This window comes from Pezoporus wallicus, unplaced genomic scaffold (assembly GCF_028554395.1).
Source record: "Pezoporus wallicus isolate ANWC-B61680 ecotype Strahan unplaced genomic scaffold, APGP_CSIRO_Pwel_v1 contig_5767, whole genome shotgun sequence".
NCBI lineage: Eukaryota > Metazoa > Chordata > Aves > Psittaciformes > Psittacidae > Pezoporus > Pezoporus wallicus.
Genome location: NW_026640599.1, coordinates 5745535 through 5773019, shown reverse-complemented (window position 1 = coordinate 5773019; position 27485 = coordinate 5745535). Strand labels below are relative to the sequence as shown.

General features: G+C 37.5%; 1 protein-coding gene across 4 annotated transcripts in view; it reads right to left on the bottom strand.

Annotated features, from left to right (window-relative positions):
* GLRA2 (glycine receptor alpha 2) overlaps window positions 1–27485 on the bottom strand; it is a 125145-nt gene that overhangs the window by 74148 nt on the left and 23512 nt on the right. For all 4 annotated transcript variants that reach the window (XM_057419570.1, XM_057419571.1, XM_057419572.1 and 1 more), the window contains 4 exons: window positions 23209–23432; window positions 10636–10718; window positions 9195–9332; window positions 6325–6539 (listed from right to left, as the gene is read on the bottom strand). In XM_057419570.1, the coding sequence (XP_057275553.1) occupies window positions 6325–6539; window positions 9195–9332; window positions 10636–10718; window positions 23209–23432 (660 nt within the window). The remainder of the gene's footprint in view (window positions 1–6324; window positions 6540–9194; window positions 9333–10635; window positions 10719–23208; window positions 23433–27485) is intronic.

The following is a 27485-nucleotide window of genomic DNA, read 5'->3' as shown; positions in this document are numbered from 1 at the left end:
CTGCAGTTCAAACACCCTCTTGACCTCAAGCACAAACACATTAACATTTTACCTCTAAACCATACATGACAAAACATATGTAAAGGGGGAAGAAGTAAGAATAAAGAAATGGAATATGAAAAAGCTGTAGAGCAGAATAACAAAACTCCTTTTTGAACTAGAATTTATGAGCAGGTGTTTATAAGGATCTTGACAGTAATTTATCTGCTAATATTTTGTAGGACAGATTATTTTACACACAGAACGATATTTAGTCACGATCAGTTTGTGCTCAAGTAACTGCTTCAATAAGTTGCAATAAGCAAACACATGCTCACTTACTTATAAACTTTGTTTTATTTTGGAACTTTTTTTGTTGAAAAATAGGTTCAGTCTATGTGATGTCTTTTGTTATGTAATGTAGAAGAGATCTTTGTATCCAGATTCAAATACTGTATATAATATAACAATGGATATTGAAAACATTGTCTGAATATAAGATTTAGTTGTGCCTAGCTTAACCAAGTTCAAAAAAAAAAAAAAAAGAAAAAGAAAAAAAGGGGCTAAAGCAGGTCTCTTGGTATCTTAATATAAGTAAAAGAAGGAATATATGTTAAAATTGTAATGGGGAGGGAAAAGAAAGTTATATAAGAATATTGGAAATGTACAAGAGAGTGCTAAAACGTTTCCACGTAGGCACATGATCAAAGAGCAGATTTTCATGGTTACCTGAGAGCACAGCCTGACTTGCCAAGTGTTTGGACAGCATGCCCACTTTTATAAGGGTCAAGAAAACTGACAACCACTAGGATGAGTTTTTTTTTAATCCACTCAAGGCCCCTGAATGATTTTTTGTAAAGTGGAAATTTGTTTGCAGTTCCCTTATCAGAGTACATAAATATGTGCAAGCATATTAATTATCAAGGCAATGTTTTAGGACCATTAGGTCTCCAACAGGAATTTGTAAGCATCTAATAAAAATAGGGTTAGCTTAATTATTTCAGGCAGCATATGATGTGCTTAGATATCCACATAATCCAAGTTCCAGTTAACATATCTCGTGATCACTGAATTACTCCTATATTTTATTTTCAGATCCTGAGACTAGAGTAAAAGTAATTTGTCAAAAAATTGTTCCATTCCAAGTTACTTCAATTACTGCTTTTTTACCACAATGCTGCACGAAAACATATCACCTCAGGTTGGGTTTTTTTTTTCATGAAAGAGTAAGCTATCACCTTAGGTTCTCTACTTACTATGAAAACAAATGAACGAAGAATATAATTTCTGCTAACAGCATCTATTCCTTTTTCTTACTGTTATTCTTGTTTCTTCCTTCAAAAAAAAAAAAAAATTATGGCATCATTTTAACTTTAATTCAAAATATAAAATGTAATGTATTCTTGGAGCTTCTTTATTTCATAACTTTTGGCATCCAAAAAGGGAGAGGTTACTTTCTCAGACTGGTCTGCCAGAACCCAAAGAATCTTGAAGTTCCCAAATATGTTGGGGATAGTGAAAAACATATGAAAGCAGTCATTTGCTGCCAAAGGGCACAGACTTCATTGACTTTGTTTTTGCAAGTCTCTGCACCTTTTAGAATAAAATGCTTTTATTGCATTTGGTAATGCATTTGATCCAAAGCCAAATGAAGTGAATGGAAGGACTCCCAGATGTTTCAGTGAGCTTTGAATGAGACTTTTTTTCTGCAGAGATTGCTCCCTGGGGAAGAAACATGCATTCATCAAGCACTGTGCATTAAAGTAACACAATATGAATGCTATGCAACTGTGTAAAATGCAGTTGCTATCACTTACTTGACTTAAAATGTCCTCAAATGTTTTGCATTATAGCATTAGAAGGAATTCATTTTCTTGGGCTGTTGTTGCTAAGGTTTGGTTTATATAAGTGTTTTAAGAAGGAAGCAATCTGAAAAATACCCAGTTAGCAGCACAATAGAGAACTCGTTATTATTTCAAATGCTTCATTTGAAAGTGCTTGAAAACTTTTGATTCTGTTGATTCAACATAAGGGAAGATGTATAAAAATAAATAGAATAACAAGAGAATGGTCATTTGATTCTCTGAAGAATTCTTTTCTAACACTTCTCAACCGTTCTGCACTATTGCACATTGATATCCTTCCCTTTATTCCCCCAGCTTATATACAGCTGGGACTGTAAAATACATGAAGGCATATTCTATGTCTCCATGTCTCCCATGATGCTCAGACATGCCTTAATCTGTATTTTGATTAATACATACTGCCATTTTTGTGCTGTGGGTCTGATACTTCCAGAAGGCGTTGGATCTAAGTGTGTATTGCATGGGTGTATGGTAGGTTACATCAGATTCCTGATTTGTGTGCCGTAGAGTTTCTCTGCATAGGTCAAGTCCCACAGACCCTAGCTGCAAGCAGGCTCCCTGGTTCATATTTGGAGCTCACACAGAAAGCTCAGGGTTTCATGAGGTTTTCCTTGCAGTGTGTGGCCACACTGATGACCCAGCTGACAACCAGGATTTCTGCTCAGCTGGCTGATCGGCAAGAGTTTCTGGTGTAGCTGGGTGCATAAACATTTATCTAGTCAAAGACCCTAAGGGGAAAATGATAATAAAACCAGAGGAATCCAGACACAGAATATCAGATGTGGGTAAGATGTACACATATGAATGTGTGGGAAGGGGAACTGATCATAGAAACCCTGCTATTTTGGATCACCATTCTTGGGCATCCCAGCAATGGATTAGCTGAACTGCAGAGAAGGTATTCAAGCCCAGCTTTCTGGATGAGTTCCTCACCACCTCCTAACACAACCAGTAAGGGTAACTCTGGTTACAGGACCCCTCACTGTGCTTCTGTAACAAACACAAAATAATTTCATCACTGTAATAGATTTTAACATCCTGGTGAGTACTTTTTTGCAGATACTCCCTATACAGAAAATCATTACTTCGTCTCCATGAAGGAAGCAGGATGCAGTATTTCTCAGCTTATGTTAAAACTGTAGAGGAAGAGAACCTTTCTGCTTTCTGAAACAGGCGCTAGAGAACAGTATTAGCTTTTCTGGGATATAACCTCTCTCATGGTTTATTCTCACCTTTTATAACAAAGAAATCAACTTTGTGGAAGAATAAGGAAAAAAAAAAGTATATTTTTTTATCACTGTGTTGCTTACATTGGAATGTAACCCTCTATTCTTACCCAGAATTTTAAACCACTCCAAAGATAATAATTCTACAGAAATACTACAGAATTTACCAAAGAAATATAATTGCACTTAATTTAGAAGAGGCTTTCTAGGTGTTTCCCTTATGTGCAGCAAACATGAACCTCAGTTGGAATTAATTGCATTTTTTCCTTTTCTTTAATTTTTTTCTTTTTAGTAGTCTCAATCTTATGCTTAATTTTTGACACCAGAGTGCTTAATGTCATTATGAAATCTGTGTATAACAATGAATATTGGTTATTAATACAGAAAAGAGCAGTTCTAAGTAAACAGAACTCTGTCATGTAATCCTGTACCAGGGTTGAGAACAATATGTATGTAATTACTTCTGAACAGTAACACTTTAATCATTTATATAGTAACTTGGAAACAGACAGAATATCTGACCAGTAATCTTATCACAGTTCTTCTGTGTTTTAGGTTCCTTTTAAAGTGGTGAATTTTAATGATTAATGATTTGATTTATTTTTTTTTTTTTTGCTTGTGTGTGCGTGGTAAAGAGCTGCTAAAATAGAGAAGAATGAGAAGAAGCTCTTAGCATGTGGCAGTATGAAACTGAAGGTAAATTGTAAAGTTAAGTTGTATAGATGTGTGTTGTTAAGAACAGGACAAAAAGAAGGATGGGGGAAAATAGAACTTTTATATTCAAATGTAGGTTGCTTTATTGCTTTCAGAAAGCAAGGTTGCATCTCTTTCAGTAGTCTCGCAAAAATAAACCTGTCATATCTTATTCTGTTAGAATTCATGCTTGGAGCAATTTTTAAATGGATGTTTTATCGACAGCCTAACTTCCCGTGTCATAGCAGTATGTAGAAGGACTTAAAAAAAACCATTACTTTTAAAGACCCATTTGGGGACTTAACAGTGATTTGATTCAGTTTTTATTTTTATCTCTAAATGCATTTCAGCTGGACAGATTTTGGTAGTAAGTTACAGAAGAGGTTTTAAAATAGCTATGTGCCTGCAACAACAAAAACTTTCTGCTTTGTGTAAGGAATCAGATACTGATGGTGGGATGTGTTTGCACACAAAGCCCATTTTGAAGCACTTTTATTTTGGTCAGTCCCATGTTTCTTTGGGCACCTGTGTCATCCAAGGCAGGAGTCAGAACCTTCAAAATTCCCCATGCATGTTAGTTCACTTATATAGAGAATAAAACTAAAGTACAGCTGAGCTGAGTTACACAATGAAATTGCAACAATCGGATGTGGCCTGACAGAAATAAGGTGTTGGGCTACCTGGTGAGGTACTTTCCCTTAGTGCTTATCTTCTGGCAAAAGAACACAATAAGAAAGGAGAAGATGGAGTAGGGTCAGAGCATCACTGTTCTCTGATAGCTGCTGTGAAAATGTATTTATTCCTGAGGCTGGAGGAGAAACTCTCCACTATTCAAATAGACACAATCAACAAATTCTGGATATGACCACTTCTTCTACTTAGCAAAAGCCCAGAAAATTATCCAGCAAATACTTTTCTGCTCAAACAAGGCAGAATACAAAAGCAAAAAACATTTCAGCTGGATCAAAGGCATATGACAAAAAGTATTTCTAAAGCATCAGCATTTTGGGCATGCTAACACTGCAGAGCTTCTTGGCAGCTTATGTTTGCCCAGTTGGAAATGTGGATAGAAATCTCCACTAACGTGATTGTACCATCTCTAATTCCAGTTAATTTGGAAGAAACTTGAAATATAACACATGGATTCATGCAGTACCACCTAGACACAGTGTTCATTGACTTTAAATTTTCTATGTACAGAGTCTGTATGCTCCTTGCCAACATTATCTCTTTGTTGACTTTCTTTTCAGAGTGTTCACTTCGCAATATTGACTGAATTGTCTGAAAAAAATGTTTAAGAAATTATCCATTTGAAATGGATGTGAAGTTAATATACAAAAGACTTTCAGTTTGCATGGAAAATTATACATATCTCCAAGTGAACAAGTGAAGCTGAATCAACTGTTTTAGTCACCAGATTTTTAAGTGATATCTTCTCATTACCAACAAAAGAGTAACGCAATCTGTGCAGTTTTTGAAGTTGCCCTATATATATATCTATATCTATATATATATATACACACTCCACTTGAACAAATCACAGTATTTGGAATGTGACTAAATGTGATTCTGAGGATAAAGTAGCACAAAATACAACATGCTTTTTGGAATGGATCATGTTCTATACAAACACTCAAAAATCTGTGCTTTTCATTGCTGCTGTGATCCCAATCCATGTGATGCTGGACTTCTGTAAAGAGAGACTATATCTCATGACTCCTTAGACTATTGTAAACTGACCTACCTTTGAGCTCTATCCCTGAAAACTGTAAAACCTAGGCATGCACATGAAATTCTGCTGGGACTACTATCAGCAGAAGCATTCAGGCTGTGCCTATGCTGAAAAGAGCTGTCAGCGTGACTAAACACAGAATCCAATTTGTAATCTGTAAAACCATCTACAGCATCTGGCCTGGATTAAAAAAAAATAACACAAAATTTTAGTGAGTGTATTTTTGTGCATAGAAAAGATAAAGGTCTGCAGACAACACTTGAATGAGAACGTGGACAAATTCTGACATGAAGCAAAGACATCAGCAGTTCCTCACTGAAAAGATTCTCCAGAGAAACCTTCTAGGTGTATACATGTGTTATATACGTATATGTGTGTGTGTTTTATATATACCTGTCTTTTATGTATGTTTATATATACGTTGAACCAAGTGCCACATCTAGAAACACCAATTTATCATGAAGTCTAACATTCTAGAAAAGACCAGAGTTTATAAAGTACCCAGTCAAACAGAATGAAAGCACTTTCAGAAATCCAGTTAGGTACCCAAATACTTCAGAAAATCTGGCTTTGACATACTGAAAACTAAGTCTCAGAATCAGCAGAAACTCTAAAAATCCATACGGTTGAATCCTCTAGCCGTCCCACAAACCAGCAGAAACCTGCCTGAATCCAAATGCAAGAGGACTGCAAGTTTAACATCACATTGTTACCACTTTCTCATGTATCCTTATCAGATGCAAATTTACACAGATCTTTGAGATACTTAAAGAGTAGTACAAATACTTCTTGCTAGTAACAAATTGGTGGTGTGAAATTATTTCCTTACTTTTGGGAGGGAAGCTCTTGATCCTGAGCTTTGCGTGGTCATTGTCAAAACTGTAGTGATACCCAGTGCGACTCTAGCTGGAGCAGCATCCATGTTGATCCAGAAAGAAACCCAGGACAAAATGACAATCAGCAGGCTAGGAATGTACATCTGGATTAAATAGTATCCCATCTGACGCTCCAAATGAAACTTGACTTCAATGCATGTAAACTTTCCTAGAACATGAAATTACTTTCATAAATGCTTTTTGCACATTTTTATCTCATTTTACAAACATAAGTCAGGTGCATGGCCTGTTTCCTAATCTAAGAGTATAACCAGGTCCTGATACACAATTGCAAGTCAGCCATTTGTTTCACACTAGCCTGGGGGACGCATGGGACCTTTGAAGTAAGCTGTACCCAGTTCTTCACATTAACTGAGAAAACAAATATTAGCACAGCAGTTTCACCTCCAGAATATATATGTTCCAGAAAATGTAATGTTTTTTTGTGTTTTTTTTCTCAGATTTCAGTGAGATTCTATTTTAGTCAAATATGTTTAGTCCTAAAAGGAGACGGCATTTTCCTATTTTAATGACATGAGATTAAGAAAATGTATTTAAAAAAAAAAATATTTAAAAACTGCTAGTCTTACAGCCCTATGATATATCACACACCTTCTCATTCTGGTCATGTCATTTGCCTGTATCTGTGGATAACATTTTGCAGCAGAATCAACTCAAGACCTACTTTGAATTTTGTCAATAGTCTAATTCCAGGAACCCACAACAATCTCTTTGTGGGAGGGGAGTGATTCTTCAAACAGATAGCTGCTCCACAGGGGTAGCAGAGGATGGAAGTTTAGGATTGCCTGACAGCAGAGCTAGTTGTTCAGTGGGGGATGCATAGCCCTGAGCTGCAACATCTACTGATGCAGTCACCATGACTTTTCTACGAATTACTGTGGGTTAGGTACTGTGAAGGCTGTCATTTGAGGCAGACTACACCAAGTATGATAAATACTGTCACTCCTGAGGTTTCATGCTTATGGTTTCAGAGGACCTCTCTTGTGCTGGTTGGTCAAATGCATGAAGATGCCTTGTTTCTCATTCATCCTTTCGGGAGAAATGAGCTATTTTTTCCTCCTTTTGTGATGTACACATATTTTTCTGCTAGTCTAGAAAGCTGAATGGCAGCGTGTGAGAGTTGGCACAAAGGACAATGCAGAGGCTGCTTGACAAAGAAAGCAGGGGAGAAGAACTGAATAGTACCTTCTGGCAGGACAGAAGCTCTGAAATGAGTGGCTGGACCTGTGACTCTAAAGGCAGACTCTGAGACATGGATAATAACTGATCCTGTCCCCTCAAGGGGACTCCAGAGGAGTGAGGTGGCCATGGCATGAAAGAAGCCCTACCTGCTGAATGCTCTCCAGATTCCTGGGGCACAACCTGGACAGTGTAAGCAGGACAAAGCTAAATAGTACAGCTTTTATTCACATTTTAATTTCACACCAAATCTGAAGGAGCACACTACAGAGAAGGCAGAATGTGGGTGCCTCTAAGCAAAATTTTTTTTGCTTGAATACTGCTTGTCAGTTCCCCTTGCCAAACTACACACTTTCAACTTCTGATACCTACACGTTTATTTTGTTTTATTACATATAATGGAAGCTTTTTTTATCCATTGTGGGGAGTCTTCCTAGATATATAAGGAAGCTATTGCCTGTGATCTCCCTTCTCCCTTACTTTCAGTATTTGTCCCTGCAAAGTAGTTAGAAAAGAAGATGAACTCTGTTATTCAGAGTTTGAGTCATACGGTGGGAAATAATTTATGTTTTATATATACTTATTGGAATTTACTCTTGATTATCCCCTCTAAGTATGAGAAGTCACAGCAGTCCCCCTTTCCACAGGTCTTAGACTGTGTAATCGTGAAGTTTTCTTTCCTTGGCACTTTGGGCCCCAAAATGCAAAGCTGCATTTATAAAAATGAAAAACAGTACCTGTCTATTCATAAGAAATTAATGTGACTTTATTTTTGGCAGAAGCAGAACCTCTCATGCTGTATTATTTCAGTCAGCAAAACAAATGTATTTGATGCAACTGGATTCACTCTTATGATGAAATCATGAAAAAGCTATTTTAGATGAGAGGGATTATATTTAATCCCAGCAAGCACCCAGCAAACTGTTCTCTAAGTGCTGTCCCCATTAAATAAACTCCAAGCAGCTAGATCAAAATTTTAACAGAGTTCTGTCTTCTCTGTAAAGCTAAAGACAGAAAACACAGCATTTGAGACTTCAAAACAGCAAATATGAGAAAAACACTGGAGTAGTAAACAAACATTTAATTTCCCATGCCTGTACAATATTCATATCAGCAATGAAAGCATTGTCCTTTCAAATACTATGCCTCATAAATTAGACCACACATAAAAGCTGGTGAAAATTTTATATTTTTCCTCACTGGCAATTTGATATGCTGGAGAAAAATATCAAGTTCAGAAAAAATCAGTACTTTAAAAGTGATGAATCAATATTTAAGAAAAGATTCACTTTGTTAAATTGTTCCATTTTAAGGAAATCAAGACAGCTAGATTTTTTTATTATTTTTTAAGACCTTAAATTCCTTACTGATTTTAAGAATATTAGAATATGTATACTAAAATATCTTCAATGAAATTAAAGAAAATTTGGAAACAAAATCTTTTAAACACAAAATCAAAAGGGAGAATATTTCTTCTTTTTTTTTTAGATGTAAAAAATAAGTGTGGCTGAAAAGACTTTTGATTTCAATTTTTTTTCGTTTTACCTCTTTTTCCTTTGTCAATTGACACAAAATACCATTAAGGTGATTGTAGAAAAAAGAACAAACATAGTATAATGCTTACCAGTGTTGTAATGTTTTGTGCAATAACCAAGTTCTTTATCTTCTTTCAAAATAAACTGTGGCAAGGTTAAACCTTCTGCAACTTGCACAGGTCCATCACTTAGCCACTCAAATATCAGATCATTCATAGTGTAGCCAACTACAATAAAGAAATTAGAGTTTGTTAGATGTTAGCTGACTGGAAAACATCAAAAACAAATATTATTATGTCCAAGAAGCATGTGTTTTATTGCAATACGTGTTATATTTTTAAACTGTCAGGTTAACAGCGGTGTTACTGCTGTTACTTGCCAGTTACTATTACTGCGCTATTATTCTGTAGCATCAAGTAGCAGCATTCTGAAATACTGCCCTAGTTTGCCACTAAAAAGTAATTTTGCTGGCCCATCAAAGATACCGTTTACAACTGAAATGACATTTCTCTGTGCTTACATGTCAGCCTGCTTTATTTATTTGCTTTATTTTCATCATCTTTGATGATGGAGTTGGTATGCACCAACAAAACGAAGGTTTCTAAACTGCCTTTGCCGAAAAGAAAACAGCAGCTTTTATAAACCTGTGAGCTAACCAGTGAGAGGTGTGAAGGGAAAAGAGAGGCTCTGATTCACACAAGAATCTTTTTGACTGCAATGGCTACATCTTTATGGGTAAATCAGAGCCTTGGGCAACATAGTCTAGCATGCCTCCCTGCCCATGTCGGAGGGTTGGAAGTAGGTGATCTTAAGGTCCTTTCCAACCCTAACCATTCTATAAATCTATAATTCTCTGGGCACAAAGGCAGGTGGTAGCCTACAGCTAATATCCATACAGCTAAACCTATTCTCCCCTCCCCAAAAAACCCAAGGTGACCTGGCACCTACTGACTATTGGGAACGATTGCTATTGCGTGCTGTTATCTGAGCTGCCCCTGGTTTTGTCTGATTGTTACCTGGTACAGGTTGAAATGGTGCCACAGTTTGTGCTGACAGCTACATGGTACGAATGGGTGCATGCTAGTACCCAAGTCCGTGCCTTTGCCATGTTTAGCTTACCAGCATAAATATACTAATAAGACTTCTGCTTTATTAGGTATGTTGCTTTCATTTTTCAAAAGACTATAGCATGTCTCAATCAGACATGTGTACTAATCCCTGACTGTGTACTAATTGCTTTTACTTTCCCAAGATTTAAAAATTTCTCCTGCACAGCATTGTTGTGGTTATTGCTGGAAGTGAGGTGAAGTGCCCAAGGAGGCAGAAAGGGAAGAGAACAGGAACAGCACAGAGACAAGGGACCTGCATGACACATTCATGGACAGTTAAATCACTGTTCCTCCATGATTTTCCCTTACAAAATAGGAATATTGAGTTTCACCACATAAATACAATATTGTAGATACTATCTAACCACCAAATGTGAAGGTAAAATCTCATTCTTAACAGAAAAAGCAGTTGGACACTCACAGCTCTCTAGCTGCATTGTACATGTTTGTACATCCATAGGAAAATTCTTCAAGTCCATGGGACAGGATAAGGTTAAAGTAAGCCTAAAATGGGAGGCGGGGGGGGGGAGAAAAAAAGAAAAAAGAAAGAAAAGAAAAAGAAGCTTTTGTTAGAAATCTATAGGTTTTATCCAAAGTCCCATATTTAGAGTTTAAAGGATCAAAAACAAATCTTAACAACTCAGAGGCTGGGCTCACTCTCCCCTCTAAAATTTTAGGGATGTGAGAACTGTGAAGACAGAATGTGTGAGCAAACTGGGCACTCACTGGCTGTGACAGCTGAGCAGAACAGAGACAGAGAAGACAACATCAGGATAGTAAGAAACACTCTCCACTAATGTACCAGTGAATGTTTGATGTGCATTACTGAACCCAAATAATGCAAAAGCTAAAATGTCTCATCACGGGACACACACTTTTAAGCTTTGTTTTGGAAAAGCAAAGGAAGAAAACAAGTATGGGTTTTTGCAACAGACGGTGCTTTCGTTGTGTATGAGATCTATTTCCAGCACTTCATTCTTACTGCTTAGCAATTAAAAGAAAGAAAAAAATCATACAGTAGAAGCAAGAATCACATAGCATTTAAAGATAAAGAGTGCAGATAGAAGAAAGTAAGCCTAAAGGAACATTATCATACAAACTAAATTTCTCTCTTAGTAGTTCAGTTGTTTTGTCCCAGATAAAGGCTAATTTCACTTAGATAAGAACATTCTTAATGTATCTTTCTACCCCCCCCCCTTTTTTTTTTAATTTACTTTTCCACATTTGATTGAAATCTGTTTCAAGATTTCTTCTCTGATTTATTTCTTTTATTTTTTATATGGGGAGAGGAAACCATTTTTAACAAACCAAGATACTGGATGATATCATTACAAACAACTGACTGCTTTGAAAAACAGAATTGTTAAGATTTTGGTTCAAATATAAAAAGAATAAATTTTTATTCCAGATAAACTTCAGTATATAAAGCCATCTTGACACAAAGAAAGCAAATAAATAAAAAGATGAGAACTAAATTTTCTGATTTGAATGTACACCGAAATGCTGACACAGTACAATGAGAACAATTTTTTAATAGTGCCAATGAACCCACAGGCTAGCTGCTAACTCTGAAAATATGTTGTCCCACAGACAAATGTGATCTCTATGGAGAAATAGTTCACTAAGTTCTGTCTCCCCTAGTGGTTTTGTGCTTCTCACTACATATAGTTGATTCAGGTTCTTCCAGTTTATTTCTTTGTCATGTGACTCTTTAGGGATGGCCTGATTGGGTTTTTATAGCCCTAATGTCCTGCCATCAAATCACTATGACAAGAAGATGATTAGGTAACAGAGATCAAAATGGTCTCAACCTGATCAAAAATGACATTCAACATCACTGCTTTTGCCTACTAGTGGGATACCTAGAGAAAGTCATAATATTTTGCTCTTGACACAGTCTTTGACATAGAAGATGGTAATATCAGAAAATTAGAGATCTTTTGAGTGGTCTGTGGCAGTGAAGTGCACTGAGATGAATAAAATCCCCCAGTCATCCTCTCAACACCACCATAGTAAATAAACTCCCATTTAACCTTTGGGAGCAAATACCATAAGCATTGAGAAAAAATTCACCATCTAAAGATAAAAGTACATCTAGTAGATACATAAACATCATTGGAAGTCTGCCCTTTACTCATTTAAGTATTTTAAGTGCCCTGCAAATGTTAAGTAGTGTCATTTGTATTAGGTAATTTCCTACATTGAAGATTGAGCTAATTAGTTCGCTAATCCCCAGCATTAACAAAAGACTGCTTCTGCCTTTTCCCCTGAAATGTTGCTACTTCAAACTCTCTTCCTTCTTTTCTGTCACCACCTAATTATGGCTTAGATCTTTTATATTCATTTCAAACATGTCTTTACACAAATGCAGCTTTTCTAAATACATATTTTTTTACATTTTTTACTGAAGTAGGCATGGCCTATCCACCCCTCCGATTTACTCACTGTCAGCTGTGGGCTGCATACTGACTTTGTTTCCTTCCACCCTTCTACTCCCCAAGAACCTCATATAATCTGGAGGGTTGACTACATACATGGGCGGGTGGGTCTCATCTTAGTCTAATATAGGAACTAATAATATAACTAATGAGAAAGTTAATACATCCAGTTGCAGCTTTCAAGCCTCACAGAGAAAAACTGTCTTCTGGAGGTGAGCTGAGAAAATGCTGACTATATAGGTTTGCACAGAGACTAACACCTCTTCTTTCTCTTCCTAACCAACTGTGTGTCTGTTTCAAAGACTCAATTCACTCAAAGACACTGTTCACCCTGACAAAAGGAACATAATTTCTATTCAAGAAATCATGCCCTTATAGCTTTACCTCTACTTGCTCATCTTAGCAGAGAAGCCATTCATAGTTAACATCTTTGCCTCTGTAGTCATAGTCCCTTTTAGTAGGGGTAATGCAACTGTTGAACCAAGGCTTACAGCCTGGTATTGTCCACAGATTAATCACTTTTCTACAAGATTACTACACCCTAAATGTTTAGCTGTTGGAGTCTGAAGTAGCTCCACTGAAGCCATGGTGGTGGATCAATTTATAGCAGTTGACTTTTCCAGTAAAAACATGATCCTGCAACTATTTCCAAACCCAGGTGCCATACACTACTTGTATATTTACATTAATGAAGAAACAGGATCAGCAATGTAAAGTGTTAGGTAGATACAGCAACCCACATTGCCTATAGTATCAGTGTCATTGGCAGAATACATTTCAGCAAAGTGAACATCTCACACTCAGCAAATTCAAGAAGTACTCCTGGAGTTTTGTTGCAAAGTGCAAGTTTAACTGGCAATTACATTGATGAACAATCATTAATAAAATAGAATAAATTGCTAGAGAACAATTATTTTATTTTTCAGGCACCCTGCCACCAAAGCGTTTGAGACGCATAAACAACACATTTGGTGGCACAGCACCATAAGACACTGATGGGAAGTGTTTTATGGCAATCTGTACAGCCAAAAGGAGAAGTAGCTGACCAAGGACTTGATTCTCTCTTCAGCTACCTAAGCACCCTTTACCCACTATTAGCCAGGCTCAGTTCACACAGGTCACTCACAGAGAGTTCTGGAGCTAGGCATGTTCTATTTTCCATCTGAGTAGATAAGTGATGAGAGAGCAGGAGAGAATCTTGTCTCCAGCTTCCCAGCACTTCAGGCACAATGCCTGGGTCAGCAAGACACCTGTGAGGAGAGGTAAAGTTACTCTCTTCTTTCCTTCCCTGCTCCCTCACCTACCCCACAGTCAGGAAGAATCAAGCCTTTGAACAGTGCAAATAGAGTATGAATAGAAAAAAATGCAGAATCAGAGCCAGAAAACAAGGAATTAACAATTAGCTAGCGCTGTGACAAAAAATAATTAAAAAAAAAAATCAGTAATTTTACTGAGCAATGCTGTGGCAGAGGCAGGGCTCTAATCAAATTACACCAGGGCAGTATTGCATCTCTTCAAGTTTGGACCCTCTTCCTGAGGATTCCCTCATACATGAAAGACCTTCTGAGCAGTATTTGTTGATACTTCAAATGCTTTCTAAGTGCGCTGTGCACTGCTGGATTTCTTCAGTCGGTATCTCATTCATCATCCTCACTTACCCACACACTCTCCTTTCATTCTCTGGTTTCACTTTTCATTCTCTGGTGTCCAGAGAAATCACTCAGATTTGGACCTGTCTCTCTTCTGAGCCCAGCTCAACATCTTTTATTTCTGGCTACCTCAGAAACCCCCTTACAGCATCATACAGAGATCTGTATTTCCTGCTTCTGCAGGCAGGAAGGCAGAAGTCCTGCATGCTGTAGCTTCTTTTGTCATAGAAACCAGACTAAGCTATCCTGTGGGGGAAAAATAAATAGCTTGACAACATGTTATTAATCAGAAACCCTTATGCTGGTGATCTTTAACACCTGAACACGCTGTTTTGCAAAGTCAGTGTTTTGTCCAGGTGGGAGTAGACATGCCCTCAGATGGGCCAGCAGCATAGCTCAGCACAGGTGCTACCGCTGCCCTAAATGTAGCTGCCATTGCCAGCCATTGTCCTGCAAAGGAAAGCCAGTGAAGGGAGCTGACACACATGCAGCTCAGGGAGCTCAGAGGTATTTACTTGCAGTGCAATCAATTCCTAAGCTCAGCTCAGGGGCCGAGATACTATGCTTCCTATATTTATACTTTACCCATTCCTGCCCTTGTCCTGTCCTTTCTCTGGCCCTGGGGGTACTTTCCCCGCCTTCTCCTATGTCTGCCCATCTCCCCTGCCTCTGTCCCATCTGACACCTACATAACCCAGAGCCCAGCCTCTTTCCTTTTCATCCTAGCCTGTCCTCTACTCTTTCCCCTTCCTTTTCCCATCTCTCTTCAGAGTATTAAGCCTCTGAGACCAGTCTGCTGTTTGACACCTAATCCCCAAAGCAGCACCATCAGCAGAGGGTAAGGTCCTTTAATACACACACACACACACACACACACACACAAAAAAAAAAAAAAAATTAAAAATCAATAGGGATAAAATATTTGTAAACGGATTACTCTCAAGATGATCTCCAATCTCATTCTTTCGCTTGAGGGTTTTGAATACTGATGCTGCTCACCATCATACCACTTCTGTGATAATCTTACAATACTACAAAACTGCTTCAGAGTTCTACACATACAGACTGCTTGTGAATGGTCTGCAACACAGAACTGAAGTAGGGAACTGCTAATATTGTGTTAAATCCTTAGGGAATTGGATTTACACATTACATAATCCAAGGATTTTTTTTTTTTTTTTAATATATAAACTTAAGAGAATACCTAATTTTAACTGGGATCTGACATATTGCCTGATCTGCAGCAACCGGTAAACTGTATTCTAATACACCTCTTTACAAACAGCTGTCACTCCTTAGCCTGATGTGTTGCAGCTCACTCAAAACTTCCCTTGATCTAAGCAATAAACTTGCCCCAGGACAGAACACTGATCCCACAAGAGAAAAGCTCCATGGATTACAATATGAGGTATCTGAAAACAGGGGAATATAATTTTCATTAATTATCCTGAAAGACTGGTGATTTGTGCGTGGGCTTCAGAACAACAGCCTCCTCATAGAGTTTTTTCTAATGACAACTGGGGCCAGCCTTATTAAATAAAGAAACAGTGTTGGGAATTTAAACAGTCTTGGAGATAAGAGTACAAGTCCCTTTCGTCTCCTAAAAATACATGATTATCTCTTCACAAGCATGAAAAGCAACAAATGTGGGCATGGTACCAAAAATAACATTTTTGTTTCTTTTCTTATCCCTTCATTCTTTCACGCTACGCCCATCTGCACCTCAGCTGTTGGGACAGGAGACTTCACAGTCTAGGATTTTATGCTGCAACTGCCATAACACATATAGTATGGGCACAGTCACTGCTAACTTTGGCTTTGAGCCATTTTAGTGAAAAGTCTTATACCTGTGCTAAGCCCATAGTGTTGGATTTAGTGAGACAAGTGGGATTTATTTTTTTCTTTCCCATATTGCCAATTCTATAGATGCTATCATAAATTGCAAGATATCTAGTATTTTTCTGAAAGCTCCAAGCTGACAATGTAGGTAAAAGTATTTTTAGTGGTACATTTTTCTTTGGAAGATTAAATTCCTGATCCTCAGAGCTGCTCAAATAACATTGAAATACTACCTAAGCGCAAACAAAGTTCCCCATTAAACTGGCAGGGGAGATGGAGTTGCACAGCAACCATGACAGCATTACACGATGCAGGAGCAAATGCCATTCAGGCTAGTGGCTCTGAAACAGGGTGGAGAAACTAAAATCTCCTTTTATTCCTCCCAGCCCCCTCTCTTGGGTGATTTGTGCCTGCAAGAAGGGTACACACACTGTTCATATATCAGAAGGCTGAAAAAACAAAAAGTATAAAATCCCAGTGACATTCTTCTTTTAAAGGGCTTTTCATTTTGTAGTCCATCTCTATTTTTTCAGGCACCTGAGTCATCATTTTGAATGTCAATTCCGGTAATTTTCACATTCTACTGGGTTTGTCCTGTTAAATGGAACAGTCAAACTGTCTGCTCTTTTTATTTTTTTTTTTTTTTTTGAGTCCTGCAATTACTCCCTAATATTTATCATGTTCTGCAGCTTCATTTCTGTCAGGTGGGAATGGGCTGAAGCTGAGCTTAGAGATGTGGAGCCTTCTTTGCTATGGCAAAATGTGAGATGTAGGCTGGAGTTTCAGGTACTGCTCTTTATCAGCATGTTCTTGCTCCTTCCAGTGCTTTGCTTTGCTTCATGTACTGCTTAACAACACAGGAGCTGGCATGGAACAGGGTGCTGGATTTCTCATTACAGGCATCCCACTTCTCGTTGTAATGCAATCACTGTCTGTAGATGCACAATGCCAGTGCATGAGCTGCCAGCAAATGATTTTCCAATTATTGCTCAAGCAAATCTATGAAATTCTATTCAAGTGTGATTTCATGTAACAGTTACATTCTGTAACCGCCTGTTTCCTTTCCATGAAGAACAGTATTTCATCTCTCCTTTCCCCTCTGTCATTTTTATCTTCTTTTCCTGCAGTTGCATGGCAAAGTACCCATATCAGGCCTCATTATTTACTTAGTAGTTTTTATTATTTGTTGTGCAAAAAAGATACCTTAGATACAACAGAAAAATAAGAGTATTGGAAACCCAGGTCTAAATCCTCAGACTGAATTTGTAGATTGGGAGTGAATGAGAAAGCAAGTAGTGTTAGGAAACCATCCCAAAATATAAGAAGAATCTGAGGCTATGTAATTAAAAGACCCTAAAGTGAAAGGAAATTGGGATAGAATGAGCAGCAGGAATAAGGGCAAGAAAGAAAGAAAAAGGATAGGTGAAAAGTGGACAGTTATAATCCAAGGACATTGGGTCAGCCATAATGAGAGTGGTTGCATGTCCCACAAAAGCTGCAATAATTTAGCCTCTGAAACTATTGTTATTATTGTAATCATGCCCATGAGAACATAAATCTTTCAAATTCACTGGATTCACATAGCATGCAGCCATAATTTGAGAAGTCACCGTTATCTCAGTAATATTGTGCAGTTTAATAAAGTTTACTGATTCTAGCACTATTTATATAATGTCTATAGGACTTCTGCCTACAATATAGCTGTCAAACTCAAAACTTCTCTAGATATGTGCTCTATTTCAGTTAGCATTCCTGCATTGATTGTTTTTCAATGTATTGGCTTGTTTTAAATGTGGAAAATTTAGTTTGAGGTATATGAAGGCATTGTATGCTTTTGGAAAGTTGTCAGGACAGAGAGCATGGGACAGTGTTGCAAACTGGAAAACTAAATAATTTTCTATGAAAATGTTCCTGTGGTGATTTTTATTAACTTCTAAGGGAAAATCCTCACCTTGTCAGTACCAGTATTATTCTGATAGGAGCTGAGGTAAGAAATATGATTGTGTGGGGTCAGAGAGAGGGTTTCCTATATAATAAGCAATCATGTCAATCATGATAACAGTCTCTCTGCTCCCTCCTCTGCTTATCTGTCGCATGGAAAGACAATGCTGCTAGTAAAGTCCAAATCCCCTTAAATCCCAGCATTATATTGTAAAATAAAATTGATGTCTTCAAATTAAAGCGCAGGATGCACACAAAGCTGCAGAACATAACATATCTTACCACTCTGTTAGGCTAGACTGTGCTGTGCCATGGGTGATTCACACACTGTCTCATCAGGTGTAAATGGAGCTTCAGTATCATAATGCTGATAAGATCTTGGCCTAGAAATTGCTTTTGAAAACCCATGCCTGACCAAAAAAATAAGATCTGATCTTATTTAAAAACAAAATATTTCAGAAGGATAGTGGACTTTTTGCCCTATGAATAGTCTGTTGCAGAGGGACTAGCACAGTTACCCATGTGTTTCCTTACGCTGATTTGTATTTCTTTCCTATAGTGCAAAGAGCACAATTACAGAGTAGACTACAGTACACAGAAGTTTCACGCAGAAAAGCTGAATTTAAAACATACTATAGATTACTTCTGATGATTTAGTGAGAGACATGATAATTGTAACTTGTAATAAAATCCAAAATGGTGTGTGGTGTGGTGGGGGTGCAGGGGAGAGTTGACTCTGCTATGTCACTCAGCAGTAGGGCCACACTAGGAAGAGCTGATTTTGGAAACTCCTGAGTAAGGAAGCTAGCATGGGAGATGGTACTGCAAATAAATGTGCTGTTTTCACAGATACTTCTCTTTGGTTACATAAGCAGGCAAGGGCTTTTGTATGTGCCAACTCATCCTGTCAGCTACTTGTTGCCAAATGGGGGGGCTAGTAATCACCCCAGAACAGCTGCACAAATAGAGAGCCATCTAATAGCTTGAATTTCCCTTTTTTTTTTGTGGTGCCCTAACCACACAGTACTGCTCTCCAGCAGACACTCTGCCTTCATCCATAATAACATCTAACAATTAAATCTCGGTCAAGAGTTGAAGCCACAAAGAACTGTTTGTCTACGTAGCTGTAACATTTCTGGCACTGTGAAGATAAACAAAGACAACAAAACAGGTATTTTGAAAGACTTAAGGAAATTCTTCCTAGGTATTTCATTGCTCTTTGGACAGGAATAATAAAAATGGGAGGAGAAATGCAATTTGTGAATTTGAACAGATCTCCTCCCTAGAATTCCAAGTGGCTCTTTTGTCAATTAAGCAAGAAATTCTAAAATCTTTGTGCAAAAAACACGTTAAAAATATGGGGTAATCTGCTTTGTAACTCTTTCTGGCTAAGCACATAGTTGCTGTGTTTCAGAGCACAGCCCTATACCATCATCAGGCAATCGGGAGAGTTTTCTGGAGCAGCAGGTGTAAAAAAAAAAAAAAAAATAAGAGCCCCTTCATGCTTCCTGACCAATATATTCTAGGTTCAATGCCATGGATCAGTGTTACAGTTGAGTTGTATCACCTTCTGCATCAAGTTCATATGGCTGAGATGCACTGAAAATGTTAAAAGGAGAGGGGGGCAATTAATGCTGAAAAAAACCCACCCAAACCTTAAATAAAATCGTTCCACTTTCTATCAATTTGTTAAAATAAGCTTTTTAGCAGATGCTAATATTCTAAGTGGTCTGGCAGCCTGAAATGAGTTTGTGGGAATCAGGTAGCACACATGGGTGGCTTGGAGAGAACCCAGAGGTTATTTAATATTTTCTTCATGCCCCAGGTGTTTGTAATGGGCCAGAGAAGATACGATCCTTACCCCTGGAACACAAAATCAGTTCAGCAGTGTATATGGTGCAAAATCCAGGTGTCACACAAAATGTGAGTGCCAGGAACAGGATTATCGGTATCATGAACAGCACTGCCACTCTTTCTGAGTGCATGACCCCCTGCAAAATCCAATTTGTTGGATTTTGGAGATCATTCAAGGATTGGGAGAAGATGAGTCACAAGCGTCTAAGGGGTAATATTGTGTAGGTTTTGATTTTGACTCTCATTGCTTTTTCAACACACAAAATATTCACCAGCTAATTTTATTGAATACTGCTATAACAAAACCCTCTTGTTGACTGCTCTCTGCAGAGGGCTCTAAAATTAAAGTTATAGCTATTTAACTGGTTTGCAACTCAAAGAGTGCAGCTGAGACTCATCTTGACTAAAGTGCAGTTATTTGCTGAATGTAACTTCTCTGAAACTGCTGACTTCTTAAAATGTGTGCACCTCTAAGAGCTGTTGGTGCATCTCTAGTGTCAATAGCATGTATTTGTGGTATTGAGTAGTGCTCGATTCCCTCCACAAGAATCTAGTTCTCCCTGCAGTACCCAAAGGTTTAGACCAGTTATCCAGATATAGAGTCTGGAGCTTTATATAGCATATATAGCATGCTATCTGAGATCAAAACAAAGGTAGTCATTTGAGCATGAAGCATCTAAAAATAGGCTTGGACTCCTAAACTTACATGATTCATAGGTGAATACATCATCCATGAACAACTCCCAGAAAATTAAATATAGATCTAGGAGTCTGCAAGCATGAACATTATAATTATGATAAGGCAAACTATGATGGAAATCTACGTCTTGCCTACCATCACCAGCAAATGCAGTATGGTTTATCTCTCACTGACAGAAGGACAAAGAGCCTCATGCTTACCACAGGGTAGATAATTCCCAGAGCCAGCCACTGCAGTAGGGGTAACACAGTCTACAGAGCCTCACTGGCCCTTCCATGCCTTATCTGAGCGCCTGTATTGTACACCATAAGATCTAGTTCCAGGTGACCTTCCACGTTCTTTTCAGAAAGGGCCGGATTGGCTCTGAGGGCATTTAACAGCATAAGCCAGTTTTGCCTCTTGTGTAGCATATTTCCATGTTGTTGAGGGCTAGATTGCATGGAGCTTTGAACAGCCTGGTGTAGTGGAAGCTGTTCTTGCCCATGGGAGTGGGGTTGGAAATCGATGATCTTTAAAGGTCCCTTCCAACCCAAACCATTCCATGATTCTGTGTTTCTATGTTTTCAGTGCAGTATATAAAGGAATACCATTGTCATATAATGCACACAACTTGCTTCTTACCCACTAATTACTAGGAGCGGTTCTAAACTCATTTTATGCAGAGAGCAGTATATATTTGCATGAGATTAACTTCACCTTGATTTGATTAAATTTAGGAGTATGACAAAATAGCCTACGCCACTACTTCTCAGGCATGTTTGTGAAGTGCTTTAAACATTTAGAACACACTAAATGCCAAGTGTTAAGTATAATGATGTCAGGTGAAATGCTGTTGGTGCAGTAGTGAAAATACTACTACGTTTTCTATGTACTGAAACCAGTCACTAAAATGTTCTTGTTTGTTTCTGCATAGCACAACTAAAAGTGGCAATACATGGATGTATCTTGCCCGGTATCTAGAGAACAAAGACATCTGACTTCAAGCTTCTATACCCTGGAATGTACTAAAAAAATTATATGTCATGTTAGAGGTGCCAGGTAAACCTCTGTTACTGCTGTGCAATACAAACGAGAAACAATGGGTTTTGCTTAGTACTCCATTGAAATCCTGCTTACTCTGCTTCACATTAATTTGTGTTTAGGTGTCGGATTTTTACAAATGTGATATGACAGCACAAAATACTATTTTTCCCTCATGGACTAATGTCAGGAAAATTATCTGTCTGCATTCAGAACAGCACCCAACTGCACTGTTGCCTGCAATAAGATGATGTCTGATGTCACTCAAACAAACAGATGCATTCATTTCTTTCCCAGAGTGAAACAAGAAATATTCATAAGTGACAACATATTTATCATTCTGCCTGTGCTAGTTCCATCCTTGTATCCTATTATTTTTCTCAAACTGTTCAGGTACACCGATTTCAAATCTTGCTCAATAAACATTTCCTTTCTACCCTACTTGATACAAATGTTACTGGGGTCTTACCAAGGAATTTCCACAAGAATTATGCAAACAGAGGAAGTGCCACATTATAATCTATTTATTTATCATCCTAAAGAACGAGCTGTCCTGACCCTAGATCAATAATAATTCCTTAATGAAAATGCAAGTGACAAACAGAATGCCTAGTCAGAAACAACTGCCTTCTAAACTAATCTGCCTTACAGAGGAGTAAATTAACTAAACAATCTGTTAAATGAATACTATCATGTTTACTTTCTATAATGCAAAGAAGGCAAAAGCTGAAAAGCACTCTCAGGAACAAATAAAACACAGTAATTACTTTTTTTAAAAAAACAATTGTTAACAACTATAATACAGTGTTTTGCATCTTTGACTACCTATATTAAACAATTAACAGTGCACAGTAAGCTGAATGTTAAATAAATCCTGCGTATTATTTGCTGCTGTTTATGCCTGTGTAATTAAATTCTGATTCTCTGCGTATGTCCTGTTTCATCAGGTCATATCAAATCATGTTTTGTCAGTGTTTATTAATTCAGCCTAAATCCAGTCACATGGCACACACTTCAAAGAACTCAGTATTAAAAATGCTTTCTGTAATTCCAGCCTTTTTAAAATGTGAATAGATACATCTGATTACCCACTGACTTGCATGTCAAGTTTATTTCATTTCAAGCACGTCTTTTACTTAAGCTGTTCAGCCGTCACTTAAAATAGTATTCCCCTTTACTTTTAAATTGCAACACACAAACTACAGAGGAGTTGATTTCCTCTCTTTGTAAGAGGAGTGACTTGAGCTAACGTTAATGGGAATTACTGAGGCATGCCATTAAAGTTTTAGACAGCCTCAGGTTTCCAACAAGACTAAGAAGTACTGCTGTGCCACTTACAGACTCTTGTGAAAAGTAAAAGCTGAGCAAAGGAACACAGGCAAATTTTCTTTCTACCCTGTTATTATTAAGTCTCATTTCAGCTGTACACATGGGACAATAAAAGATTAAATATGTCCATTATGTTCTGTGAGTATAGTTACCTGCAGAAAAACAGGGAGTGAGGAGAAAAAAGCAGATGAACAGAAAAAAAGATAAAAAATTAACTGGTTTACCTGATGCTGTACAGCACTTTTCCAGTCTTAGAAATCCTCAGCAACTTGTTGTCTGTTGTGACATCATGGAAGTTTGCTCCCTTCTCATTAGCAAAGAATAAGTCTGGCTTCCAAATAGAGTCCAACATAGAGGGATCCAAATCCAGGGAATCATCAGGATATTCGCTGTAAGCCAGGCGTGAGTCATTCCACTGTTGTCTCAAAAATATATTCACTCTGTAGTCCTACAGAAATTCCATGTGAAAAGGTTACTAAGCCACTTATCGAAACTTGGAGCCCACTTTAGCTTTCTTTATGCTGTTAGACTTACTACAGTACCAGTGTTACAGAAAACATTTATGTTATCCTTTGAACATAAGAGATCTCATTTGAAAATAAAGCAGTCTAAAAGCTGTGTTGAACCAACCACACACAACTGGCACATTTTCCAAATCAAAATTACTTCAATGATGAAAAAAGTATTAATTGCAACCTCAAATATTAAATATAAACCTTTTTCCAATGTGATGGGTTAACTCAGAGGTACTTAGAAAGTCAAAAAGCATTGCAGCTAGATATATACAATTTCAACAAATATTCTATAAAAACTAGTAATTTAAATAAATTACTTCCAAAATGTAAATCAGTTATTTCTAATGTACTCATGAATAGTTGCTAATTCAAGTGAAGCCAGATTTGTATAGAATAAATTAGATCAGCACTACTTATTTACTGTTTGTATCCTTTTTTTATCTACTGTATGCTTTTCTCTCTATGTTACTTCATTCACTCCTCCCTCTCTGCATCCCATTGAAATTATTCTAATTTCATTCTTCTGCTGTGTGGTCTGCTAGTCAAAATTGGGAAAGGCAGCAATTACTTAGAGGTTCATTTAGAATTGACATTAACATTGTGTCAAGAACTGACTATTTTAAAGGGGATTGTGAAAGGAGCTTTTAGGGTCTAGACTCTCTGGAGGGAATGGGAAGATGCTAATGCGTATTCTCCTTATCCTGAAATTCCAAAGTCAGCAAATAATAGCTTCATCTCCCCCATCTTTCCTTATTATTATAAAATTTTTACCTGAAATTACTACATTTCACTTGCTTGTGAGCACCCTCTTAGAAATACATCTATTCTTCCTTTGAAGGGAAAATATTTCATAATATTTATAGCAATAATGTAATCTGAAATAATATTTTATCAAATAATTCTGCCAACTGTAAAGACCCTCACATTCAGGATTTACTTTATGGTAAGGTGCAGTATATTAATACGGCAGCATTATGCTTTGACTTGGAAAATGTATGAGCTGACTTCGGCTTATTTAGTCCACTGACCTGCATAGTCTAAAGAACTTATCATCTATGAAGAGCAGATAAATATTCTCACCCAGATTAGAGCTGCAGAAAGCAGTTTGCCCAATATCCAGACCCTGTGAGCAAGCCTCTCCAGGCTTGATCACTTCCTATCTTTAGTTCAGTACATTTGTGACAAGGTGTACTGCTTCCCTAAGAGGTTGATTCTGACATCCAGATTGATGAAGTTTTCTAACCCGTTGGGATGATGCTCTACAATCTCACTGGGAACCATGTTCTTTTTTTTCTTGCTTTCTTTGTCATTTTCTTTTTGCTGTTGTGTAGATGTGAGTCAAAACAGAAGTGTCTACTAATCAAAGCAAGACAGTCCTGAGAGGGGTCTCAAGAACAGCACATGTATTCAAGATACTTAAAAAAGCTTGTATCTGTTTTTCACAAGCCACTGTACTTTTTATGATGATGTTGTTTCATACAGGATGAGGACTTGTGAGGATACACTAACCCTAATCATACTTTCCCTTGTGTTTTCATCATAGAAGCTGAGCGTGTCTTATAAGTTTAATGAGACAGTTTTAGTTATAAATCCAGGAAAGCACTAGATTTTCATTCTGCAGAAAAGAAGGCAGGAGCTGTCATGAGCAAATGCTGATAGAATAAAATTGCTACAACTAGTTGTGCAACTGCCTTCTTTTTTCTTTGAAATAAGATATATAATGAAGCCTATGGAAAGCAGAGGGCTTTTCCCCCCATGACATAGAAATCATAAACAAGTCAAATTAGTAAATTGTTTAGAAATACCTAAAAATAAATATTTTAATGAACTTCAGTGGTTTGTGATTTAGATAACGGAAAAGAGTCTGAAGAATCCTTATTCAATGAAGAGTTTGTGTATGATGATATATATTATACCAAAAGCATAAATAATTTTGAAAGGATTATGCTATCTTTTCTAGTATGTATCTTCATAAATACATCAGAGCCATCACACTGACAAACTCAGAAAAGCTTTCCCACTGTAAGTTTTGTTGTTAGAAGCATAACAGCACTGAAAATTGTGTTTATGTCTGATAGGCTTTGCATACATATGTATGTATAGATAATTTAATAAGAAAGAAAAATGGAAATATAACAGGTACAGCACAAAACTGCAATTACTTTTTTCTCCTGTTCTTGTGGTATAACCACTTGGGAAGGATGTGTGTTTACACAGTCAGACTTAGTCATGTGCAGAATTTTGGATTTACTTTTCCTGTGCTAACTTTGTAACTATCTTCTGAAGAAAAATTGTCCTGAGAAAACTCTCACAACATAGAGCTCAGGCAGACTACAGTGTGTATTTTGCAAGCTCCTGAGGGTAAAAGTGGGTGGACTGTAGTAATGCACACCTACACAACTATGAGTACACCTGCTCCACAAATTCTTTCTGACAGCACTGCTGCTCTGAACGAGGAGTGTGGACCAAAAGATTCAATCAGTTTGCAACATAGCTCAAGGCAACTCAGATCAACAGTTTTTGTCTGTTGTCAAGCCATAAGATGGGAGTAATAATTACATACTGAAGAAATAGCCATCTGATTAGTTTTAGTAGATTTATCTGAAGATTTAGGCACTCAATCTACAAATATACTGTTTGTGTTACAGGACTCTAGATAAAAATGGTCTTTCAGCAACCACCAGATTTGCTGCCCAGAGCTTCAGCAAAGTCCTTGGTCCCTTTGGTCTCAGGCACTGCTATGGCAGGGTTGATGCAGGGGAGCCGTGCTCCCTCTTCAGTGTTACTTTCTGTCTCTGAACTGATCTTAGCCTTCCTTCCATCTTAGCCCCCTGCCAATAGCATTGATCTCTCAGGCTTTGAGACTGATGTCTGACGAAAGCAGCAGACTTTAGCTGTCCTTCCATGGATAGGAAGGTCTTGCCAAAGAGACTGCTCTCTCTCTTTCTAAATCCTAAATATGAATGCTAACTGAAAAATAGTGGTTTAATGACCTATTTTAAGGCTCAGAAGATGTTACAGAAGATCACTTGGTTACCTATGTACCTAAGCATGCAAGGTGTCCCCAATGGCTTCAGTGGAAGTTTCTTACGCAATTAAAACTATACATGTGAATTAATCCACATGTAACAAGCTCATTTGCAGTTATGTTTTTTCTACTGGAAAGATAATATACATTCAGACACAACCAAGCTTTTAAAACAAAGGAATGGCATTTTTTTTCTGCTAACAAAATTACTCAAAACACAACTAGAGTTTGATGCATTTACCCCAACAGCGAACCTGCTGCGTAGTGTCAGTCACTGATTATAGGGCATAACAACAATAATAAAATCCTCACAGTTAATAATTTCTGTAATTAACAATTAGCTTGTCGATGTACAAACTGCTCTTAGTTTCTCCTACAGCTGATAGCTAAAATTCCTGGTCATTAGCAGCATTGAACATCTGAATTCTTTGGGACTCCGCCCAGCCCAATGTGGATTACTCATCTTTGATACTCAGCTGCAGTCATGCTGTACAGTGAATTTTCTGCTGAATACTGCATGTGTGAATGCTTCCAAAAATGGATACAGAGTTTACTGGCATAACTGATTTATTCAGTGAACTTACTCAGGAATGCCTTTTCACCTTTCTCTGCTAGTTAGGGCTTAAATAAATCAACGAAGAATATTTCCAACGATTACATCTTGACTCATCTTCTTCTTTACTATTTTTATTTTGGTATAATATATACCATTCCAATATGGAAGAAGCCATTTCTTTTGGAGAAAAAAAAAATCAATTGTGCTACTGCCCCATATGTGCATTATAGTACAGAAAGTCTAATACATTTGCATTTTGTTTCCCTAGATCTTTGGGAACAAAACTTGTGAATACTCTGTGGGATTCATCCATTTGGAGAGAATCAGCACAAAATCTGTTTTATTTCTGAATTAAATGTTTTAGCTTTTAGAAGAATATGCTGGACATAAGAGCTCTGCTGG